This window comes from Dermacentor variabilis, chromosome 4, assembly GCF_050947875.1.
Source record: "Dermacentor variabilis isolate Ectoservices chromosome 4, ASM5094787v1, whole genome shotgun sequence".
Lineage (NCBI taxonomy): Eukaryota > Metazoa > Arthropoda > Arachnida > Ixodida > Ixodidae > Dermacentor > Dermacentor variabilis.
The window spans coordinates 204674022-204694894 of NC_134571.1; the positions used below are offsets into that span (position 1 = coordinate 204674022).

A 20873-nucleotide genomic window follows, 5' to 3' on the forward strand; every position below is an offset into this window, starting at 1 on the left:
ACGTATTTCCTTCTCCCGCCTCTGCTTCCTGTCATGGTCGCCTGTTTTCGGTCGCGGGCAGCTATGGACGACATGGGGGAAACTAGGACGCCGCTTCGCGCCGTGCGATTTTGTTCGCGCTCCTAGACAGCTCCGACTCAGACAGTACAATTTCCAAGTCGTGTGATGATTCTTCTGACACGGACAATGAAATCGGGTGGTGGGTTGCGCTTCCAAGCGCTTGTTCGGATGGATGGATGGATGGATGGATGGATGGATGGATGGATGGATGGATGGATGGATGGATGGATGGATTGATGGATGTTATGAGCGTCCCCTTGGGAATGGGGCGGTGGGCTGCGCCTGCAAGCTCTTCCTACTATGCTGCCTAATATCCTACCTAGGTTAACCAATGAGAAAAGAAAAAAAAAACACTATGAACTACCACGTCCAAATTTTCTGGTCCCTATTCCGAACTGTGCTTTTCTGCATCTCCGTCATTTGTTGTTTCCCTACTTTTCTTCCACCAATCCTCCAATCGCCTCTTACTAATGCCTATTGCGGACCTGTTTGCTTTACCACTGCTCCCGCTGAACCCAAGGGCTTCAAGGAGGCCAGTGGTGCCTAAATCGACCGCTGGGTAGACGTCTTCACATTCGAATAAAATATGCTCCGCCGTTTCCCTAGCTTTACCGCAGCAAGCACATGCTTCTTCTTCCTTTCTATATCTCGCTTTATAGGTGCGTGTTCTAAGGCATCCCGATCTCGCTTCGAAAAGTAATGAGCTTCCCTTTGCGTTATCATAAATGGTTTCTTTCCTGATTTCGTTTTTTCGTCTTAAGTAGTTACTCATGGCAGGTTTCCTTTCCATTGCCGCCACCCATGAGATTAATTCAGCCTCTCTAACTTTCCGCTTGACCTTCTTTGTTGCTGTGTTGCCCACCCCACAGGCCGCATACTTGCTGGTAAGCTTCCTAGTTCTTTTCCTCCACTGTGAATCAATGTTTTGCCTGTACAGATACCTGAACACTCTCCCAGCCCATTTACTTTCTTCCATATTCCGCAGCCGTTCTTCATACTCAATTTTACTGCGAGCTTCCCTCACTTCAAAACTAGTCCAGCCCAAATCCCCCTGCACAGCTTCATTTGTAGTCTTCCCGTGAGCGCCCAATGCGAGGCGACCCACTGACCTTTGTTTCCCGTCGAGTCCTGATTGTATCCCTGATTTAAAGCAAACAACCGCATTTCCAAAAGTAAGTCCTGGAACACCCCTTTCCACATACCTCGGAGGACCTCGTACCTATTGTATCCCCATAGCGCTCTGTGCTTCCATTATGGCTGCATTTCTCTTCCCCTTCACTGTTATGATTTTTTCCTATGTTTCCATATATCCATTGCCTTCATTTATTCATATACCGAGGTATTTATATTCTGTTACCCGAGGTATTTCTTGGCCCTGTATCTCCACTGTCTGATCACTGTTTTCATTGAATACCATAACACCTGATTTTCTAACACTAAATTTCAAACCTAAATTGTTGCCTTGCTGTCCACAGATATTTGCCAGACGTTGCAAATCACTTTGCTTGTTAGCGAGCAACACAATGTCGTCCGCATAAAATAAACCTGGGAGTTGCTGCTCTATTACTGTACCTGCCTGTTTGTATGAGAGATTAAACCCGATATTACTTCCTTCTAGCGCCCTCTCCATCCTCACCATGTACATCATAAACAGTAGCGTGGATAAAGGGCACCCCTGCCTCAGTCCCTTGTTGATATGAACTTTCTCCGCGCTCCTCATCCCTTCCCATTCAACGCAAACGGTATTTTCTAGGTAAATCTCTCTCAAAAGCTGTAGACAATCGTTACCTAAGCCTTCCCCTTCCAGAATATCCCACAAAATGTTGCGGTCTACGTTGTCGTAGGCTCCTGTAATGTCCAGAAAGGCCACATACAACAGTGCTTTCTGCTTTTGATATTTCAATACACTGAGTAAGAACAAACAAGTTATCATCCAAACGCCTACCTATTCTAAAGCCATTCTGAAGCTCCCCCAAAATGTCATTATTCTCTGCCCATGCTTGAAGCTTTAATTTGATTGCCTGCATTGCTAGCCTGTATATTACCGATGTAATGGCCAACGGTCTATACGAGTGAATTCTGTCTTTCTCCCCCTTACCTTTATAAATTAAATTCATTCTACTTTGTCGCCAACTGTCCGGTATTCGTCTATCTTTTAAAGTTTTTTTCCACTGCTTTCACCGGAGCTTCCTTACTTTTTGGTCCCAGTTCATTTATCAGCCTAACGGGAACCTCGTCTAGCCCTGTGGCTGTGCGCTTAGGAATTTTCTTTTCCGCTTTCTTCCAGTCTAAATTTGTCAGCACCAGCTCCTTTTCCACTTGGGTCTCTTTCATGCTCTTTTTTTCTTCAAACACAACCTCGTCTTTGCCTTGGAAAGATTCGGCTGTTACTATTTGGATGTAATTTATTGCCGCTTCTCCTTCCAGTCTGTTTTCATCTTCGTCTAGGATATGTTGTTGTATTGTTGTTGACTTCCTGCCTAATAATTTTATGTGATTTCAAAATATTCTAGATGCGGCCTTCTTTTTCTCATGTATTTCTGACAACCAACGTTCACTTTCACCTTTTAATTTTGCTTGCACTAGTATTTGAACCACAGACTTTTTCTCCCGGTATATTTCCAATTTACTGGTTACTTCATCCTGTGGCAACAATTTTGCTGGCGCTAAATATGCTTTCCGTTTACAACACGCCCAACAAATGGCAATGCGCCTTCTTTGCCTGCCTGTGCTCTCGAGATGCTTTCTGTCGTTCGGCGATCGCTTCTCGTATCTCCTTGTTCCACCAGCTTTTCTGTTTCCTTTTTCCTTTCCAACGAACATGTTGTTTCTCTTTCCGTATTTCTGTCGTTATTACACTTAGAAGCTCACCATATTCCTACTCCTTACTTGGCCACTTGCCAAGTTCTTCCTCAACTCTAGTGACTATATTTGCTATTTGTTCAGCGTTCAAATTTGGACTGGCCATTGTGCTTTCCTTGCTCTCTTTCGCAACTACATATCCCATTTTCAAAATAATGCGTTTATGGTCACTCCCTATGCTGCTAAACTCTTCCTCATCGATGACCATTTCTCTCAACTTATCATGAATTCCTTCTGTCATCAGACAGTAATCAATGGTCGATTGCCGGTTTCCCACTTCCCACGTGATCTGTCCTTCACACTTAGGCCCTGTATTCACGATCACGAGGTTATGTTGCTCGCAAAGGTCTAGCATTGACTTCCCGTTATTGTCGGTATAGCCATCTAAATCCTGTACGTGAGCATTCATGTCACCTAATAGGACAATCTCAGCACCATTCCCGAAACCCTTAATGTCAGCGCTTATGCATTCCACTAACTCTTTATTCTTCTCTGTGCAATTTTTTCCGGTCCACAAATACGTAACTCCCAGCCAAGTTTCTTTCCCACTTATTGTGCCTGATAACCAAAAATGCTCTTGACATTGTGAATTTACTCTTTTCCATTTGGCTCCCTGATGGATGAGCATTCCGACTCCCCCTCCCTTTATTTCCGACTTAGTTCTGTTGCGCCCTTCCCATACATAATTCTCAATAACTGGCGGCTCTTCCGAGTCTCTAAGGTGCGTTTCTGTAACCGCATACACCCCTATTTGTTCTCTATGTAACTGCTCCTCAATCTCTGCCCACTTTTCCTTTCTTCTGCCGCCCTGCATGTTTATGTAGCCTATTGCATGGCGAGCTCTTGTTCTTGCTTTCCTCCTTTTTCTGTTATCGACGGCGATGCTCTTCTGATGTTCCCCTAGGGGACCTTCTACATTACTACCTACTCTGACCTCCTGAGCGCCCGCGGGCCCCCTAAAAAAGCAACAGCGCGACCACCACGTTGCCAGCCCACTTCTCGTGCTAGCCTGTAATTGAAGTGGATCCCGTCTCGCTTAAAACCACCACAACTTCTCACTTCCCTGTTTACTTCTACAACCTCGAAGCCCTTCTCTCGGCTCATTTTCCATATTGCCTCATTGGCAGCCATTACGGCTCTTTGTACGTGACTGTCACGCACAGGCACCTCCGGCACCGTGCACACCACGATCTGCACCTGAGGGGATAGCTCGCGCAAGTCGTCCACCCCCTTCGCCTAGCGCTGGGCTAGTCCTGGCCCTTTCCTGTTTAGGACGTCATTTAGCCCACCTGCTACTACGACAAGATTGCGCACGTGGGCATTCTCCGCGAGCTTTTCTTTTGCTCGCTCCATGACAGAACTCAGTGTCCGCCCTGGAAATGTCTCTACCGCCACTATTTTGTCGCCTTTCACCATCTCCACAATTGCTTTTGTGCACCCAGCCATGTTTGAGTCGCCAGCGATAATCACCCTTTCACTCTCTCCTACCTCTCCCTGCTTCCCTGTGTCCTTTTGCGCGTGATTCGGACTCGACAAAGGGCATTGTCCCCTGGGCTCCTGCTTTTTCCGCTTGGCGGCCTCAAGGTAGGTGCCACTCTTTCCAGCTTCCTGTGGCTGCAGCGTCGCGCACTCGGGGCGTGTTGCGCTGCTTCACTGTAGCTACGCCGATTCACCGGCGGCGAGCTGGCGACCGCTTGCTTTGACTCCCTGCCTCCCACTTCGCCTGTAGGGTCTACCCTACTTTCTAAGTCTTTGCCACCGCTTTGGTGTCCTGACCCGACATTCTCCGCTGCCCGCGTCTCAATCGCGTCGAGCCGCTTTTTCAGTTCGGCGCTCCTTTCTTTATCTTCCTCAAGCTTGACCACAGTCCTTACTAACTGCGCGGCCTGGGCCGCCTCCACCTTGACGAAATTTTCAACCTTCGCCTGCAGTGCTACCCGCTTCTCCTGCTCCTCCCACTGGTTTGCCTTAAGCTCTTCGAACTTAGCCCCCCAATTCCCTCCCAGTTTTTGGACGGCTTCCCCGACGCGCCCTCGCCTGACCTGCATGTGAAGCTAGACCCCTCCGCGTCTGCTAAATTCTGGAATTTAGTCTTGTCGAGGAAGCACCATCGCAGGCACTCGTCGCACTGCACTTGCTCCCCGTCGTCCCCCACGGCCTTCACGTTCTTCAATTTCATCGCTAGGCCTACGTCCCTAGGCCCAACGAGCAAGTTCGCCAAATCACTCACGCAAAGCTGACCTCGACCGCTATCCCAAACAAAAATAAAGAATTATCACTCCCTACTCCATGTAAAAATCCGAAGAGCTAGCTGAAAGAATTAAGTAAGCCTATCAAATAGGTCCCTCCTACCACCTAGGCCTAATGGGGGAGCCGCCAGACCTAGACAAAGCCGGTACGTTTACTACTCCTACCAAGAATTCAAAATTTGCGCCCCTACTCCATGCAAAAGAAAACACTTCAAAACACTAGCTAATAAAGGTAAAAGAGTACTTAGCTACGAACGAAGTCGCTGAAGCCTCCTGCACAGGAGCGTCCTCGAGCCACGTTCCTCTCTCTATTCTAGCGCCCTCTCACTTGATTTTCCTGTACTAAGTGCCCCAGCGGGAGCGCACGCATTCCCTTCGCAGACATGGTGTGAGCAGATGAGAGCGATCTCAGTCGGAGCGACGCGCTCCGTTCGGGATCCGGCCGAGCGCTCGCGATCTACCATTGGAATTCAACATAAGATGATGCTAGGTGTTTTTTGTGGAAGTGCTTGAATCACGATGTAGCAATAAAATGTGAGCGACTGTGACGAACAGAGGGCGCAACAATCACACATCACGCGCTCGACACGGACAGTCACTGATTTTATTGCAGCGCCAAGACTGCACCGTGAAGCCAAATAAGTATTTAAATCGTCAAAAAAAAAAAAAGAATGCGGGCCACCATTGACGACTGCGCTACAGTCACGGAAGAAACAGGCTTTAAAGGGACACTAAAGGTTACTATTAAGTGAACGTGGACTGTTGAAATACCATCCCAGAAACCTCGAAACGCTTGTTGCGTGCCAAGGAGAGACTTATTTTAAGAGAAAATGCGTTTTGAAGCGTCCGCGTACCTCTAGTGCAGTTCAAATCGCCCGCCCTCCGATCGAGGAGTACTGACATCATGGTCTCATAGTGACGTTGCGCCATCGGTGAGTAGAACGGCGTCCGCAGACGGCGCTACGGCTATTCTGCGCAAAACGCAAACGCGCTGCCAGAAACAGAGCCAAGACAGAGCCGACAGCAGAGCGAAAGCGGGAGTATGGTGGCTAGCGGAAGGAGAAACGCGCGACCATAAGCTGGTACTTTATTTTATGACGCAAACTTCGACGCTCGTCGCAATGGACCCTGACAACGACAGATTGGCTCGCGATGCTGGGCTCAGCTTCAGCGATTTGAGCACTGACGAGCGCGACCTGCTGCTGAGGGCTCGCGCTGCCGGCGTCGTTGCGTACTACGACGGCGGCCTCGACACCGGCTCTCCGGAGCGGGAAAGCAACGAGGGCTTCCCACGACATCACAAGGACGTGGCATTCTCACTGCTTGTTCGAAATGAAAGTTTCGCGAGCCAGCAGAACCCGCACAGCACGACGCGATAACGAAACTACTGAAACTCCGAAGCGTGCGCGGCGCAGAGTCGAGCGCGCAGAGTCGAGCGAAAACGAAACCTTTCGACCACCCATACTACAGAAAGGTAACGTCAAAATGTTATTTTTTCTTAGAATCGAATAGACGTAGACAAGTAGCATTTTCTTCCGTCTTATAATCGAATGAAATGATATTTTCAATACGAGTAGTTGAGTATTAGTAACACAAATTATGAGGAGTGCTTTCGTCATCGGGCTAGTACCGGTATGTCGCTGGGGGGTCTCAAATCGTGTCATGCATTTACCTCAATTTCTCGGTTACTAAAGCTCTGTTCGCGATTATATTGACGCCTTAGACGTTCTAGAACATTGCTCTACCACTTTAACTTGAATTTCTGGTAACCTTTAGTGTCCCTTTAAAGGATGTTGTGACGCCGTATGCGCACACGTAAACAAGTAGCGGCTAGCAGACGACGCGACGCGCCATCCACGTTGTCTTGGTTCAGCCAGTGTCCGCCAGGCTGCGACTCCGCCTTACGTCACCTAGACTCACCACGCTTGGTGATCTGTTTAAGGCTGCTGCCGTAACGTAATTCGAAGGCATCAGATTAAAATAAAGTTATGCTTGAAATAGGTGCTTGTGGCGTCATGTAACTTACGCATGATGCGTTCTTTTTTCACAGAAAAGGGACTTGGCGGGCTCGCCAAAGGATGCTTCTGCGTTTGCCCTGTCACACGGGCAAACTAAAGTGCGCCTTGAGCAAAGTCCACCGCAGCGCGCTGAGTGTCATTTTGGCGGCGCGCTGCCACACGAGAGGGGAAATTGTAATTTCACATTGTTGGCGATGGTGATCGGCAGTCAGAAGGCAAAGATTATATTTGTTAACCTAAAGATATGTGCACAAGAACAATTTGTTATTTTTAGAAACAGCATTTACGATCAACTGCAAATGAAGCAATTCGTTGCGACTTCAATAACAAGATTAATCGTCATGAACCAAGACTAGACAACAAGGCTAGACAACAAGACTAGACAACCAGTACCAGTTCAAACGGCGAATTCCGCTACAGTGGAATTCCGCCAAACAACTGCGCGGCGTAAACAGCGGCCGTAAAGGCACAGAACACCTATACAAACTTAGAGAAGGGAAACTGTACCTTCCACAGTGCTACGGAAATAAGCGTAGCGGTGGCGTCGTGAACTAAAGTATGCGACCACGGGTGGCGCTGTACAACAGGAAACGGAAACGGGGTTTTGCACAGTTTACCAGGTGTTCTGTGGCTTTACTGGGTTTCTGGCTGCTGCGCCTTGATCGTGCTCCCGCGAGTTTAGTTGCTGTGTGGCAAACGTAACGCCTACATATGTATGTAGGCGCTACGTTTGCCACACAGCAACCAAACTGGCGGGAGCACGATCGAGGCGCAGCAGAATACATGTAGCACTGAGTCATATCGAGTTAAGGCACACCCTCAACTGACTTTTAAGGGCATCCCGAGCGGTTTTTCGTATATTACGCCGCCGTTACCCCGAGTTGTGCCGCCGCGCTCCAGCGGTTGCATTTCGTGTAGGGCTACTGACAGAATGCGGTTTCCAGGTGGCACGATGGCCTCGACTGGAATAAACGCACACGACACCAAAGATTGAGTAAGCCTGAAAATATTTTATTTGCATTTTACAAGTACAACAAAAAGCACACGTCTACGCATCCACACAAACGCGGTTACATAGTCAAGAAATGGCTCATTAATAAGGGTAGCACAAACGCACAAGAAAGAAGACCTAAGCTACAAAACGTACGGTCAGCAGCTAAGTATAATAATTTCCCTGTCACCGCGTGTCACTTCTATACAGCATCTTTACAGCACTACCAGGCCGGGTAGTTTGGCGGAAAGGACGCAACAGCTTACGGCCGTCAGCTGCCTCTTCCTTACGGGTGTCATAATTATCCTAATCTCCGCATCAACGTCGTGCAAGTCCGCATACAGGCATCTGTATCTGAACCATATGTGCCAGCTTAATACATGTGTAGTCAAATTATGATAACCACTGCGTCTTATCAAACGTATTGGTTTTGCAAATGCGCATTACAGCTGACGGAACGACATACTGTAAGTGAAGCACAAGAGAACAAGGACAAAAAGAGGATACAACACTTGAAGAAATGAAGAATTAGTAGGCGTACAGCAAACAAGCGATGACTGAGAACACACAATGATGCATCGGGTGTTCTGTGACATCGGTTTGCGTACTTACGGTGTTATGGAGATCAACGGCATAAAAACGTACCTTCAAGCGTACTCCCTCAACCTCCGCCGCATTCATTATGATAATCAACGCCTAAACAAAAGGAGGCACTATTTTTTGCCAAGAGTAGACCTATTTACAGCAAGTCTGTGTAATGACTCGCAAACGAAACCAGCATGCTTTCGAAAATGTTTTACCGCCGTAGTATTCGAACGCCAACGGCCAGGAAACACATCGATACCAATAGGCTGTCGGCTGTCGGTGGTTAATCAAGTACAAAAACCTTGACGCTATGACTAAAAAGCAGCTTCAACAATCAAATAAAAAAAAACCAACTGCCTATTTGCCTGAGGTAAAAAAACATCCTTAGACACCTCGATTGTTCATGTCAATGGTTTGTGTAAATTAAAAAATTCAGCATGTTCAGCGCCCCTAGCAGAGAAAGCACAAATTAAAGTATTCGACCATATTACAGTAGCTCCACTTGCGCGCTTACGCTGAAACGCGCCTCGATTGACTTTTCGCCCTCTGTGGCCATTTGTTGAACTTGAGAGTGTGCGGGGCCTGGTAAAGGCCGATCCACACGACGGACCAAATTGCTCTTTTGTACCGCGGTCCGCGCATCACGTGATAGGACGTCACCAGTTCGTGCGTACCGCCGTTGGCCCGCGCAAGACCGCGGCCCTCGCGGTCCAACAAATCGCCGAGGCTTTTCCCGCTTCCGTTTTGGCGGCGGACCGCATGCAAACCACAGCGATTTTGGCTTAGCCAACGAATGTTGTCCGGCAACAGAGTGTCTTCAGCCAAATCCAATCTAGTGTTCGGCTCAGCAAAAGCCAGTCAAGCCAGTCGTTTCATGTTCGCCGTTCCGCCTACACGTTCGTGCAGCAGATATATTTTTTAAACACCGTGGCCTCTTTGGACTGACGAGGAGGTTTTTTTCATTTTGTATACCTCGTTGAGCAGTTCCCGGCTTTGTAGGACTCGAGCCGGAATGATAACAATGATAACACTCTCGCCGAGAGTGTAGCTGGTTGGTCTGCTCTGCCGTCTGCTATGGCGGTCCGCCGTGTGGATGTGCTCTGCGCCGGACCGGACCACGGCGGGCCGTGACGTCGCATCACGTGACCGAGCGGTCCGTGGACTTAGTTCGTCGTGTGGATCGGACTTAAACAGCGGAAGAGCGAGAGTAGCTTTCTTGTTTTTTAGTGTGGCACATTTTATTATCATGTGCAATTCACAAAATGTTATTAAAAATTGAAAATTGACTCTGTTTTCAATGTCACTTTGCTTATTTTTTACTCACTGCTAACGAGGCTACGCACTTCGCCACCACGAAGAGAGGGGGAGCGAGAAATTTATTTACAGAAAGGCAGAGCGGTCGGCCTGAGCCATAACTAATGGCGTTTTTCACTGGTCGATTCGGAGCAGGATTTCTGGCTCCGCGGCAACGAATCCGAATTTCACTGGTAGATCTGGAGCGGGTTCGCGCGTTCCACTGGTCGTTTCGGATCAACTCGCTCCGCGCCGGATCGCTCTCACTTGCTCCGCTGCCGAGGCGCGGATTCGGGCGGAAATAGCTCGCGTCACTTCCGTCTTCAAGCGAAATCGGTACCCGGTTGGTACGCACAACATTGTATTGCTTCGCAAAATGGCTGCGTTCGGTGCTGCTGCAGAGCTCGCGTTTAGGGATGAGAGCTCGGACGACAGCGATTACGAGGTGACGCAGATGCAGTACGAAGCCTTCTATGCACGTTGTCCACGCACAATCCTTGCGGGCGCGACATGGAAATGACGGACTCTGCGACTGCCGCGGTCAACTCACGCACGGAGGATGGCGAGTTTGCTTGCCGTGGAAACGTACAGAGCGGAAGTGGGGCATGGTTTCCGGAACCGGTTTGTGCGACGTGTACGCAGACTTCCTGTGTGCTGCCCCGCGGAGCGTTCTTGCGCTCCGCTGGCCGATTCGGATTTGTGAAACCCGAGCGCTCGCTCGAGGATTTCGGCGGACGCTCCAGATCGACCAGTGAGAAACGCCACAAGTGTGCTCGCCGAACTCAGTCGCCGACGAGCGCACGCTTGCAGTAAACGTGACTAAGCGTTCCCGTGCGGCAGCCTGTGAATCACACTAGCGGCGAAGTACGTTCGCTCGAAGCGCGTTTAACTTTGCCGGTGTGACAGAGCTGTTAGGTAAAAGGTACAGCATAACTTTGGGCATGAACTACGGACGGACTCCTCGTACAGCATCCGCTGCGGCTGTGGGAGGAAGACGAGAGCTGCCACCGGTAACCTATGTCCGTAATTAAAGTAAGTACAAGGGTGCTTACAGCCAGGTACTCGGCCACTCTAGAACTTGAACGCTTGGTAAGGGGTGTTTGTCCCAAACATGAGGGCGTCCCCATGCAATAGGTGCCTTGGGATGCCACATGGGAAATTGCCACCATGGGAGCGGCCCAGGCCCCTTTTCGAAACCGTTCTAGAGGCGACACTTCTACAAAACGCTGGAGAAAAATAAAAAACTAAAACCAAGGCATGGCAATTTAAAATGCCACCGCAGGAAACTGAAAGCCTCAGCGATATCCCACAGAGGAGAAGCGTCCAATGAACCAGTTACTGACAAGGAGTCACAAAGGCAGAAAGAAACAAGGAGTCGAGCGATGACACGAACGAGGCGTGAAATAAACCAAAACAAATAGACACAGAGAGTAAAGGACTAATCAACGTTCGCGTAGCACACCCGCGAACTGAGCGCAGAAGCCGTTACGCAACCAAGAAAGCAGTCTTCGCTACGTGTGTTAATTTAAATCTCGCATTGAGTTCGCTGCATAAGAGATACAGGCTGCGGAGCCCGGATCTATAACTATATCAGCAGCTTTCTGACACACCGAACAGCAACAGTAGGCGTCTGCAACCTCCGCAGCGATAAATTTTGGCTACCCAACAAAGGAACCCCACAAGGATCAGTTATTTCACCCCTGCTTTTCAATATCGTAATGATCAAGCTACCGAAACAACTGAACGCCATCCCAAACCTATTCCATGCCCTTTACGCCGACGACGTCACGCTCTGGACCAGAGCACCTACTACTGGACAACAAGAACGCAATATACAAGAAGCCGTCGATACTATCGAAAGATACCTCCGAGACTGCGGTCTCCAATGTGCACCCGAAAAGTCGGAGCTTCTCGTCCTGAGAGCACGGACACGAGGAAGACCATCTAACTATATCGAACCCGATCCTAGCGTCTCGCTCAACGGAACCAAAATCCCTACAGTAGACTCTATTCGCATACTCGGACTTCACATCCACAAGGACGGATCAGGGGCGGCCACTCTCCCGCGTCTCCAGCGCACACTGTCACAAGTTGCACACCTCGTCAAGAGGATCACAAACCAAAGAAGCGGACTCAAGGAGCACGACACACTAAGCATAACTCAAGCTCTCCTAACTAGTCGTATCACCTACGGAACTCCCTACTTGACGCTCAAGCCGGCAGAAATCAAGAAACTCAATGTTGTCATTCGAAAGGCAATCAAAGTAGCCTTGACGCTCCCACCCATGGCATCAACGGAGAAACTGCTCAAGCTCGGCGTCCACAATACGTGGGAAGAGCTTGTCGAGGCTCATAAGATCAGCCAACTAGAGCGGCTCAAGCTCACACCCACCGGACGTGCAGTTTTGCGCTACCTCAAATACGATGAAAGCTACATTGCAGACACAGACCAGAAAGCAAGAATCCCACCTGCAGACCGGGACTGCATCAGCGTTGCAAGAATACCGTGCAATATGCATCCAACTTATCATAAGGAGCGTCGGCAAAGCAGAATCCGCGCACTCAGCAAGAAATACGGGAGAGACCCTGATACGGGGTACACCGATGCTGCCCGGTATATTAAACGAAACGCCTTTGCCCTAAGCGTCACGGATCACCAAGGCAACGAACTTGCAGCTGTCACCATCCGAGCAAGAGTCCCTGAGACTGCAGAGGAAACGGCAATTGCTCTGGCAATAACAACTTGCCCTGAAGTAGCAGTAATACTAACAGACTCCCAAGCAGCAGCTCGCAACTATCAAAAAGGCCGCGTATCGGAAACAGCGCTCAAAATACTAAGAAATCACATCGCACGCGCCCCGCTCCCCGACACCTACATCAACTGGGTTCCAGGCCATCAGGGCATGACAGTAAATGACGCGGCACACGCCGCTGCCCGCGAACATACCAGCCGGGCTTTCCTGCCATCCCACACTAGGCCGGCCACCAACGTTGATGGCATCACCCTAAAGTACTCGGAGCTTCTGCAACACCACCGACTCAGCAGAAGAACGTACGCTTTACCACACAAGAATCTGAGCAAAGAGGAAGAGGTCATCCTGCGCCGCCTACAGACCAACACCTACGTGCACGGAATAATCATGCACAGACTGTATCCTACGCAGTACTCGTACATATGCCGCCATTGCGACGTTCCAGACACCCTGCAACACATGGTCCAGGATTGCCCACTGCGTGACACATCCACAGACCCTACCTAACAAGCTCCACAAGACGACTCCAAAGAAAGCCGCCCCATAGAAGCACAAAAAGAGCGCCCCAACTCACCGCAGATCCATACGATAACCGAAACGTGGGAGGCCAAGCTTTCCTCCGATGACCTCGACTACCAACGCAGTCTCGTCGCCCGGGCCAAGGAGGCGGCCCAAGCCAGAGGGTTCTTGGAATAAGGAATCCTCCCACCTAGGGTGAACCGGGTTCTGACTCGGTTTACCGTTTCGGAAAATAAAAGTTTAGTTCTCTCTCTCTATGGAGGCTGTGCAGGGAGCCCTTAAAGGGAGTAAGAACGATGCTGGCGGAGAACGTGCCCGAAATTAGGCTATCTCTTTTTGAGCCGACTGCACACCGCTATGACGCTGACGGTCATAAGGCACCGGAGTCGTCCTTTCCCTCCTTCTATCGCCACGCCTTTTGTTTCAAGCACCTGACAGAGGATTAAGTCGTCGAGTTCCGGCCCTGCATACAGACTGTTGCTGATTGTGATTGGATTGGACAAACTTTATTAAAGGTTCTCCAATCCAATGTCCATCGACATTCTCGGAGTAAATATTTTTTGTATGTTTCTTTTTTTCGAGTTTCCCTCCAAGCGCTCGGGTAGGTAACAGCGGCGTAAGCCCGGACAACCTCTACACGAATGCCCCTATCTCTGCTGTCCACTCATTCCGTTCGTCTCTAGTGCGCAGCGATTAGAGACCTCAGACATGCTATCTCGCAGCGAGTGCGACGATAACCACTGTATTTTCGCCCGGAGAACATGGCCTATTTACTGCTCATTCGTATGGCGGCAAAATAGAGAGAGAGAGGGACAGGGATTGTTTTCAATTGAAACTGCCAACGTTTACCACAAGCTCCTCCAAGCAAAGAGCGAGAGATGAGACGAAACAAACAACAAAATAAATACACACAACCAACACTTAGACCCACCCGAATAAAAAGTATCTACAACAGAAACGTGACTTGTCCGCTATACCAACAAACTTTAATCGATCACCGGTTATCTGCTCTGCGCATGACATATCATTAAATATATGAATTCCATTTACCCGCACTCGATTTGAAATTCTTACTGTCGTTCTCCTATGTCAAACGTTACGCCCAGATTTTAGTCGCGTGTGTATTATTATTATTATTATTATTATTATTATTATTATTATTATTATTATTATTATTATTATTATTATTATTATTATTATTATTATTATTATTATTATTAATATTACTATCCTTATTATTATTATAAATTATTGTTGTTGTTGTTGCTGTCTCATTCGTAACGCCGTTCGCAGCTTACATTCAGGTTTCTGTTATCCTCAAACTTTCGGTTCCTCAGAGTAATGCTCTCAAAATACACTGATTGCACATATTTTAATGCGAAAGCTTTATATACCTGTATGCCCCATGAAGCGAAAAATCGGGCAAGCGTCCGGCGTTAGTGTCCGATGGTACCGAAACCCAGGTGACCAAGTGATGACGTCACGGTTCCGGTGCTGGACCGGCTGCGGTTCGCACTGCGAAATGCTAGGTGGCGTCGTGGCCCACACCCAAAAAATTGACTCTGCCCCATTCGAAAATTGAATTGACTAACATTCAAAACCGATCTGGCCCACTCCCAAAATTGACTTGGCGCACTCCTACAGTTTGGGTGGTCCACTCCTAAAATTGACTTTGCCCAGTTCGAAAATTCAGTTGACTCACATTCAAAACCGGCCTGACGCACTCCCAAAATTAACTTTGTCCAATTCGAGCACATGACTAAGTGAAAAGTTGCGCGCAGAGAGTCATGCTGCTTTCGCATTCAATGCACGTAAGGAGACTTGAGTGCCTCTGTAGCTTTTTTTTTTCAAGCATATCTACGAGCAGCCGACCATAATTTGTGAGTGCCTCTCAAATCTGCCCCAGCTCATTGCTTCTCCTTAGCATATTTGTTTTTTGTGATTACGTTGTGTGTCTCGTACCAAGATGAACTCACACTCTGGCAGCTGCGATTAGCTGACGAGCAATCAAGAATTCTTTCTCTTCTATAGCCCCCTCCCCCAAAAGAAAGAAGGGGGAGGGTGCTGCTGAGGGTGGCAGGGCATTAGATGGAGTGATTAAATTACGAACTATGCATACACATTATGGGCTGGGCAGTCATGGGACAGATGTGAATAGTGATCGTTGGGAGAAGCCTTCGCAGCGTATCTAAATAGGCTGCTGATTATATAACGATGAATGTGATGATAATGACGGTGATTACCCGAAATTGAGGACATATAAGGAGCCGCTACGCACTTCAGACTATATTAAGGCGAATGACAACAACTGCAAGATCTATGGAGTCACACAGAGTTGCACAGAATACATTAACTAAAATACATTTGTCAGTCATGGCGCTGTTGATTTCTTGAAACACTAAAAAATGACAACCATTCCACTCTGTGAAGATGGAATTGCAGCGAAAGCTGACGACAGTCAAAGCACTCAAACGAAAAGCAAAGTGCTTTCCCTGCCATTCCATCTTACCAGAGTGGAATTACTTCCATTTTTTGCGTTGCGAGTCTGGCGTCGTTGCTCGTTCGGACGTGCCCGGGCTCGCGATTGTCATTTTCGTTGAGCATCGCGGGAACGTTCTTCGACGGTGGTCGTTCGCGCCGGCGCCGTTTATATTATCGTTGATGTTCCCTCCGGCGTTCCTAGTACGCATGCTGTTCTTCGGGCGTACGAACTATACGTGTCCGCCTCATCAATAACACAGCTCTTGAATGGCTCACCCCCCCCCCCCCTTAATCAATGGCGCATACCCCCGTAGACGCGGCCTCCCAATTATGACGACAGAGAAGAAGTGAATTCTACGCTGGAATGATGAGCGGCAACGGAGCCAGCTGTGGAAGACGACCATGACGACGAACGCGCGAGCAGGGGCACTAGCACGTTTGCGAGGTCGGCGGCGAGATTTTTTAGACATTTGTGAAAAATATGTACAGAACATTTTTTCGAAAGCACCTGTTCTTACCCGTGTGCCTGGGACCTCTTTGGGTCCCACGTGTGCCAAGAATAGTTCAAGGGCGCATTACAGGTTCCCGAGCCAACAGGGGTATGCGCCATTGAACTTGGACCCTTTCTGCACTATCACGAAGATCGGCCCACACAATGATTTTTTCTGTTGCCGGACGCCGAGAAAAACTACGGAAGGTTGGTCATATCCAGCTTTCGCTGTAGAGAGAGAGAGAGCAAATGATAAAGAAAAGGTAGGGAGGTTAACCAGGACTGAGCCCGGTTGGCTACCCTACACTGGGGAAAAGGAAAAGGGGACGGAAAGATTAAAAGAAGAAAAGTCTACTGGGTATATCGTTCAGTCACTCAGTCCGGATCACAGACGCTGACTCAATCCAGTAGCCTTCAATTATCGCAGCAGAGCTTTCGTGGCCTTTCGTAGCTGCGATATGCGAGGCCATGGTCCCAAGATCTTCTTCAAGGTGAACGGTGTTCTATCTAGCTGATTGAGAGCTGGGCAGAGGTCATGTCTTTCGTTTTGAAAAGATGGGCAGTAGCACAGTAGATGTTCTATAGTTTCCTCGGTACCGCAGGCATTACAGTCGGCGCTATCAGTCATTCCAATCAAAAATGTATATGCATTGGTGAATGCGTGTAAAAAGAAATGTGAAGAACCAACTCGCTTGCTATCCAAGAATGCGTTTAGCATGCTTTGGGAGGTGGTTACTTGTGGCACTGGGTTGCACTAAGTGTTATGGGTGCGGCTCCCCTTAGTTAGTTCTTACCCGTACGCATCGAGCACCACTTCCTCTAGGACCATTTCGGAACTCGGTGTAGCTTATGGGATCAGAGGCGCAGCGCCTCAAACGATAGCGTCTGTGCATTCGACCAGGGGCGCAGCGTTCCTATGGCAGCGTATCGAAATGCTAGCTGTCACGAGGGAAGAATGCGAAAATGCTCCCCTTACTACCGGTACTGGTAACACCGGGACCACTGCACGGTGGTACCATACCACTGCGCAGTTTTTACCGCTGTGTGGGACTGCATTATCTTCGGGATCGGCAAACGAGAACGGTTAGACGCAAGGAACTGTGGTTGGTTCCCAAAGAAAGCTAAACGTTTTGAGACACGCAAATGCCATGTAAAAGCTAAAATAACCCCCCCCCCCCCCCACTATTGATTCTTCAGCACAATTCAACTGCATGTGTTTTGAAGCACAAGGTGTCGATTAGCGTGCGGCGTATTCCGGCGAGCATCATCAAAGAGTCGCATATTCTTCAAAACTCCGCCCATTCGCTTCAAAGGGCGCCAAGTATGAGAGTCCCTCATTACCTACTAGAGTGCAAGTTACGGTCACGTGCTCTCGTTCGCGGCTTCGCTCAAGCATGCCGTCTAAGCTCACCTTTTTCGTTCCGCCGCTTTCTAGTCTATTCGCCTTTCCTCGTATATGTGCTTTTCTGAGTTGACGTCGCCTAACTTAAAGAAATTGACTGAAATACAGTCTACGTAACTGTCAGTCGAAAATCCTGGCTCGCGTAATATGAGACGGCAAATTAAGAGAAAACATCGACACTAACTGGTGCTGGCAAAGCTACGTGCTTCGTGTAGTTGCCTTAGTCGCGCTTCTTTCGCGATTGCCTTCCCAAGGGGCACCAAGTATTCGTGTGAAGCTCCGCACAGCGGCTTCGCAGGAGACAGTGCTGCGATCGCACAAGATCAAGAGAGAGAGATAGAGAGAGAATGGATTTAGTTACATGAAGGCATGAGCTAGCTTGCCCTGTCCTGCTACTGTGTACTAGTGAATGGGAGAGGGAGAAGGAGAGGATTGATGAGGGATGAAGAGGATCTTGTATATATACAATTACTGTTGTCTTTCTCTTTCTCTAGGCCTGTGGACACTTTCTCTAAGAAATGAACTGCTACTACACTAAAGACAATATCAAAAGCAGCCCAAAATAGCACAAGGAAATGATATGACCACCTCGTCATGGTTGCGGTTCTGTAAAAAAAACTCGGAAAGAGCTGTCCGAATTTCACTTCTGATGCAGCTTGACCCGTCATGCCCCCCCCCCTCCAAAAAAAAAGAAAGAAAAGAAAAAATTCTTACGCAGTAAATATTCGTGAGACCACATGCGAGCCAATCAATACATTGAGCATATCATTAGCGATGGCGACGCACGGCCAATGTCAGACAATTCTCACGAAAAGAAGCTCTGAGAATTTGGCCTCCGTTATTTCTTAGTCCGCAGGTGCGCTTAGCCACAAAAACCACTTGCACAACTAATGAAGTCACTGCTGTTCATTAATATGAAGACGAAGTAAGAACTGAGCATGATAAAACACTAATTTTCCAAGGGTCTTCGTCGACACATTGCCCTCGTCTATAACATGCGGTTGCATCATTTCAATGCACTAATCACATCTTCCGTCTTGTAAAACACCTACGCCCATACTCGCAAAAAGGTTCTTACGCCAAAAGTATTCGCAAGAGCAGTTGCCACGCGAACATGTATTAGCAGAGGCGGCCGGCCAATGGCAAAGAGCACTTACACACGAAAAGCTTCGTGAATTACGCCCCCGAGTTGTACGCACACTCGCCGATTAAGAATGGGCTGTTCGTTCATAAGCATGGCAAAGAGCGTTGCGGGAAAGCGTATACATGTATATATGTATATATATGCTCCTGCTTTCACCTTGTTCTCGTTTTGCTCATAGTGTTATATAGATGTATGTATGTCATAAATGAGCGCATGTTCTACATGCGGAACACACCTTCACAGAAACGTTACAAGAACAAAGAAAATCCCATTTATGCCGCTATAGCGCGAGGGCGTTCAAACAAGGGACGTTGAATGTAGAAAAGAACACATAAGAGGGACAGTCAACAGCGGCTGACATTGAAGACGGATGAGGTCCTCTTGGGCACTTTAGTGCATCCTGTGATTTGTTGTTTACACTGGACAACTTTCGGGATCGGCCCACATTATAATTCATTTTCATTTTACCTTTTCATTTTGGCCCTTTCGCGCTAATTAAGCGCTATTAGTGCTCCGTACAGAGCTCTGCGCTAGCTTGGCGCGTCTTTTTCGATCCAAGATTCATTTTGACGACTTTTCCATTTTCCTGCATGCCCTAGGCCTCAAATCGTCTAATTTGACGAAACGAAAGTGGCCCGATACCTAGATTTGACGAACCCTAAATCAATCGGACGTCTCTCCAAAGAAGAGAGAGAAGAATTGATTTGAAGCAAGGCAGGTAGGTCGGCCGCCTGTGCTCGCGTGCTCTAGCCTGCTATAGTGTCGTCAGAGATGGTAAATATAAGCGGGACACCGTTGCCCCAAAAGAATGTCCGATCGCCGTGCCATAGGGGCAACTGGCCATCGGCCCAGTGGGAAGTAGCTAGGCGTGGTCGGCGTGTCCCCGGAAGTTGCTCCTTAATTTTTTATCCTATTACCACCTGGTTCGTGGCCTATCGCGCACAGTGGGTCTGTGCCAGTAAATAAGTTATCATCATCATCATCAGCGGCGCCAGGCAGCTGCCGGCGCGATGCTGTCCCTGGTCCGGGTCGCGAGGAGCCTCGGGACGCGGCAGCCGTCGACGCGGCTGCTGCCGCTGCTGCTGAGGGCCTCGGCACCGCCGTTGGCGACACGGAGGCGACCACTGTGCCGTAATGCCGAGTCTCTTCTGCCTGCAACCGCAAGTCACACGGGGGCGATTCTCGTGCGTATCTTCGGCGCGATGTCGGCGCCTCTTCGGTGGCGATGCACGATGGCGATCACGATCCCAGTGTGGTCTTCACTTCCACCTGCCTGAGAAGGCCCCAGGCGAGGTCCACCTGTCTTGCTTTCTGATTGGTGCTCGCGCGCCGTGAAGCGGAAGTGCCGGCGTCTCGCCGAAGAAACATCGGGAACGGGTGTTGCCGATTTATCGCGCCGCGGGTTCTCGTGCAGGTATCAGTTGTAAATGGTGTGTCATGTACATAGCTCGGGTGAGTGAAGCCGGTCGTCTGTGCTCAGAAACCTGCGACAGTAGCAAGGGGCCACTTGTTTCTCGTCGGTATCGGACGGAAACTACAGCTTGGTTACGCGGAAAGGGTTTCGTGGTCAAGTAGATGAGGACGTGGCAGATCGCAGACGTGCCTCACTTGGCTATATTTCACGCCGTAAGGGAAGTTGCCAATTGACTAACACACCCGGTCATGCCAAGATGGTTTACGAGCACAGGTGAATCGAAAAAGAAGACAACACATACAATTAAGACAAGAAGGGAATGATGTAAGAAAAAAAAATTATTAATAATAAGCGCTCATTTATCCTGCCATTATTTTACACACCTCAAGGCGAGCCAATGACATTCATTGTCACCCTCTTCCGCCAGCCCTAACGGCGTGGTGTATACTCTCGCAGGCACGGCCGCACTGCAGCAGCAGCGGCAGAAGCAGACGCAGCTCAGCGTGGTCACCGCGCTGCCCACCGGCGCGCAGACGGTCAAGGTGATCTTCAACGATGACGAGGCGTGCGAGGTCAACTACATCTGGGTAAGCCTTCCGTACCGCACATGTT

The 20873-nt window shown here is 48.9% G+C and overlaps 1 protein-coding gene across 1 annotated transcript in view; it reads left to right on the forward strand.

The window, feature by feature from the left end:
• The window catches only part of LOC142580069 (gamma-butyrobetaine dioxygenase-like), a 73670-nt gene that overhangs the window by 38151 nt on the left and 14646 nt on the right, over positions 1-20873 (forward strand). The window contains exon 3 of the mRNA XM_075690839.1: positions 20718-20848. Coding sequence (XP_075546954.1) covers positions 20718-20848 — 131 coding nt within the window. The remainder of the gene's footprint in view (positions 1-20717; positions 20849-20873) is intronic.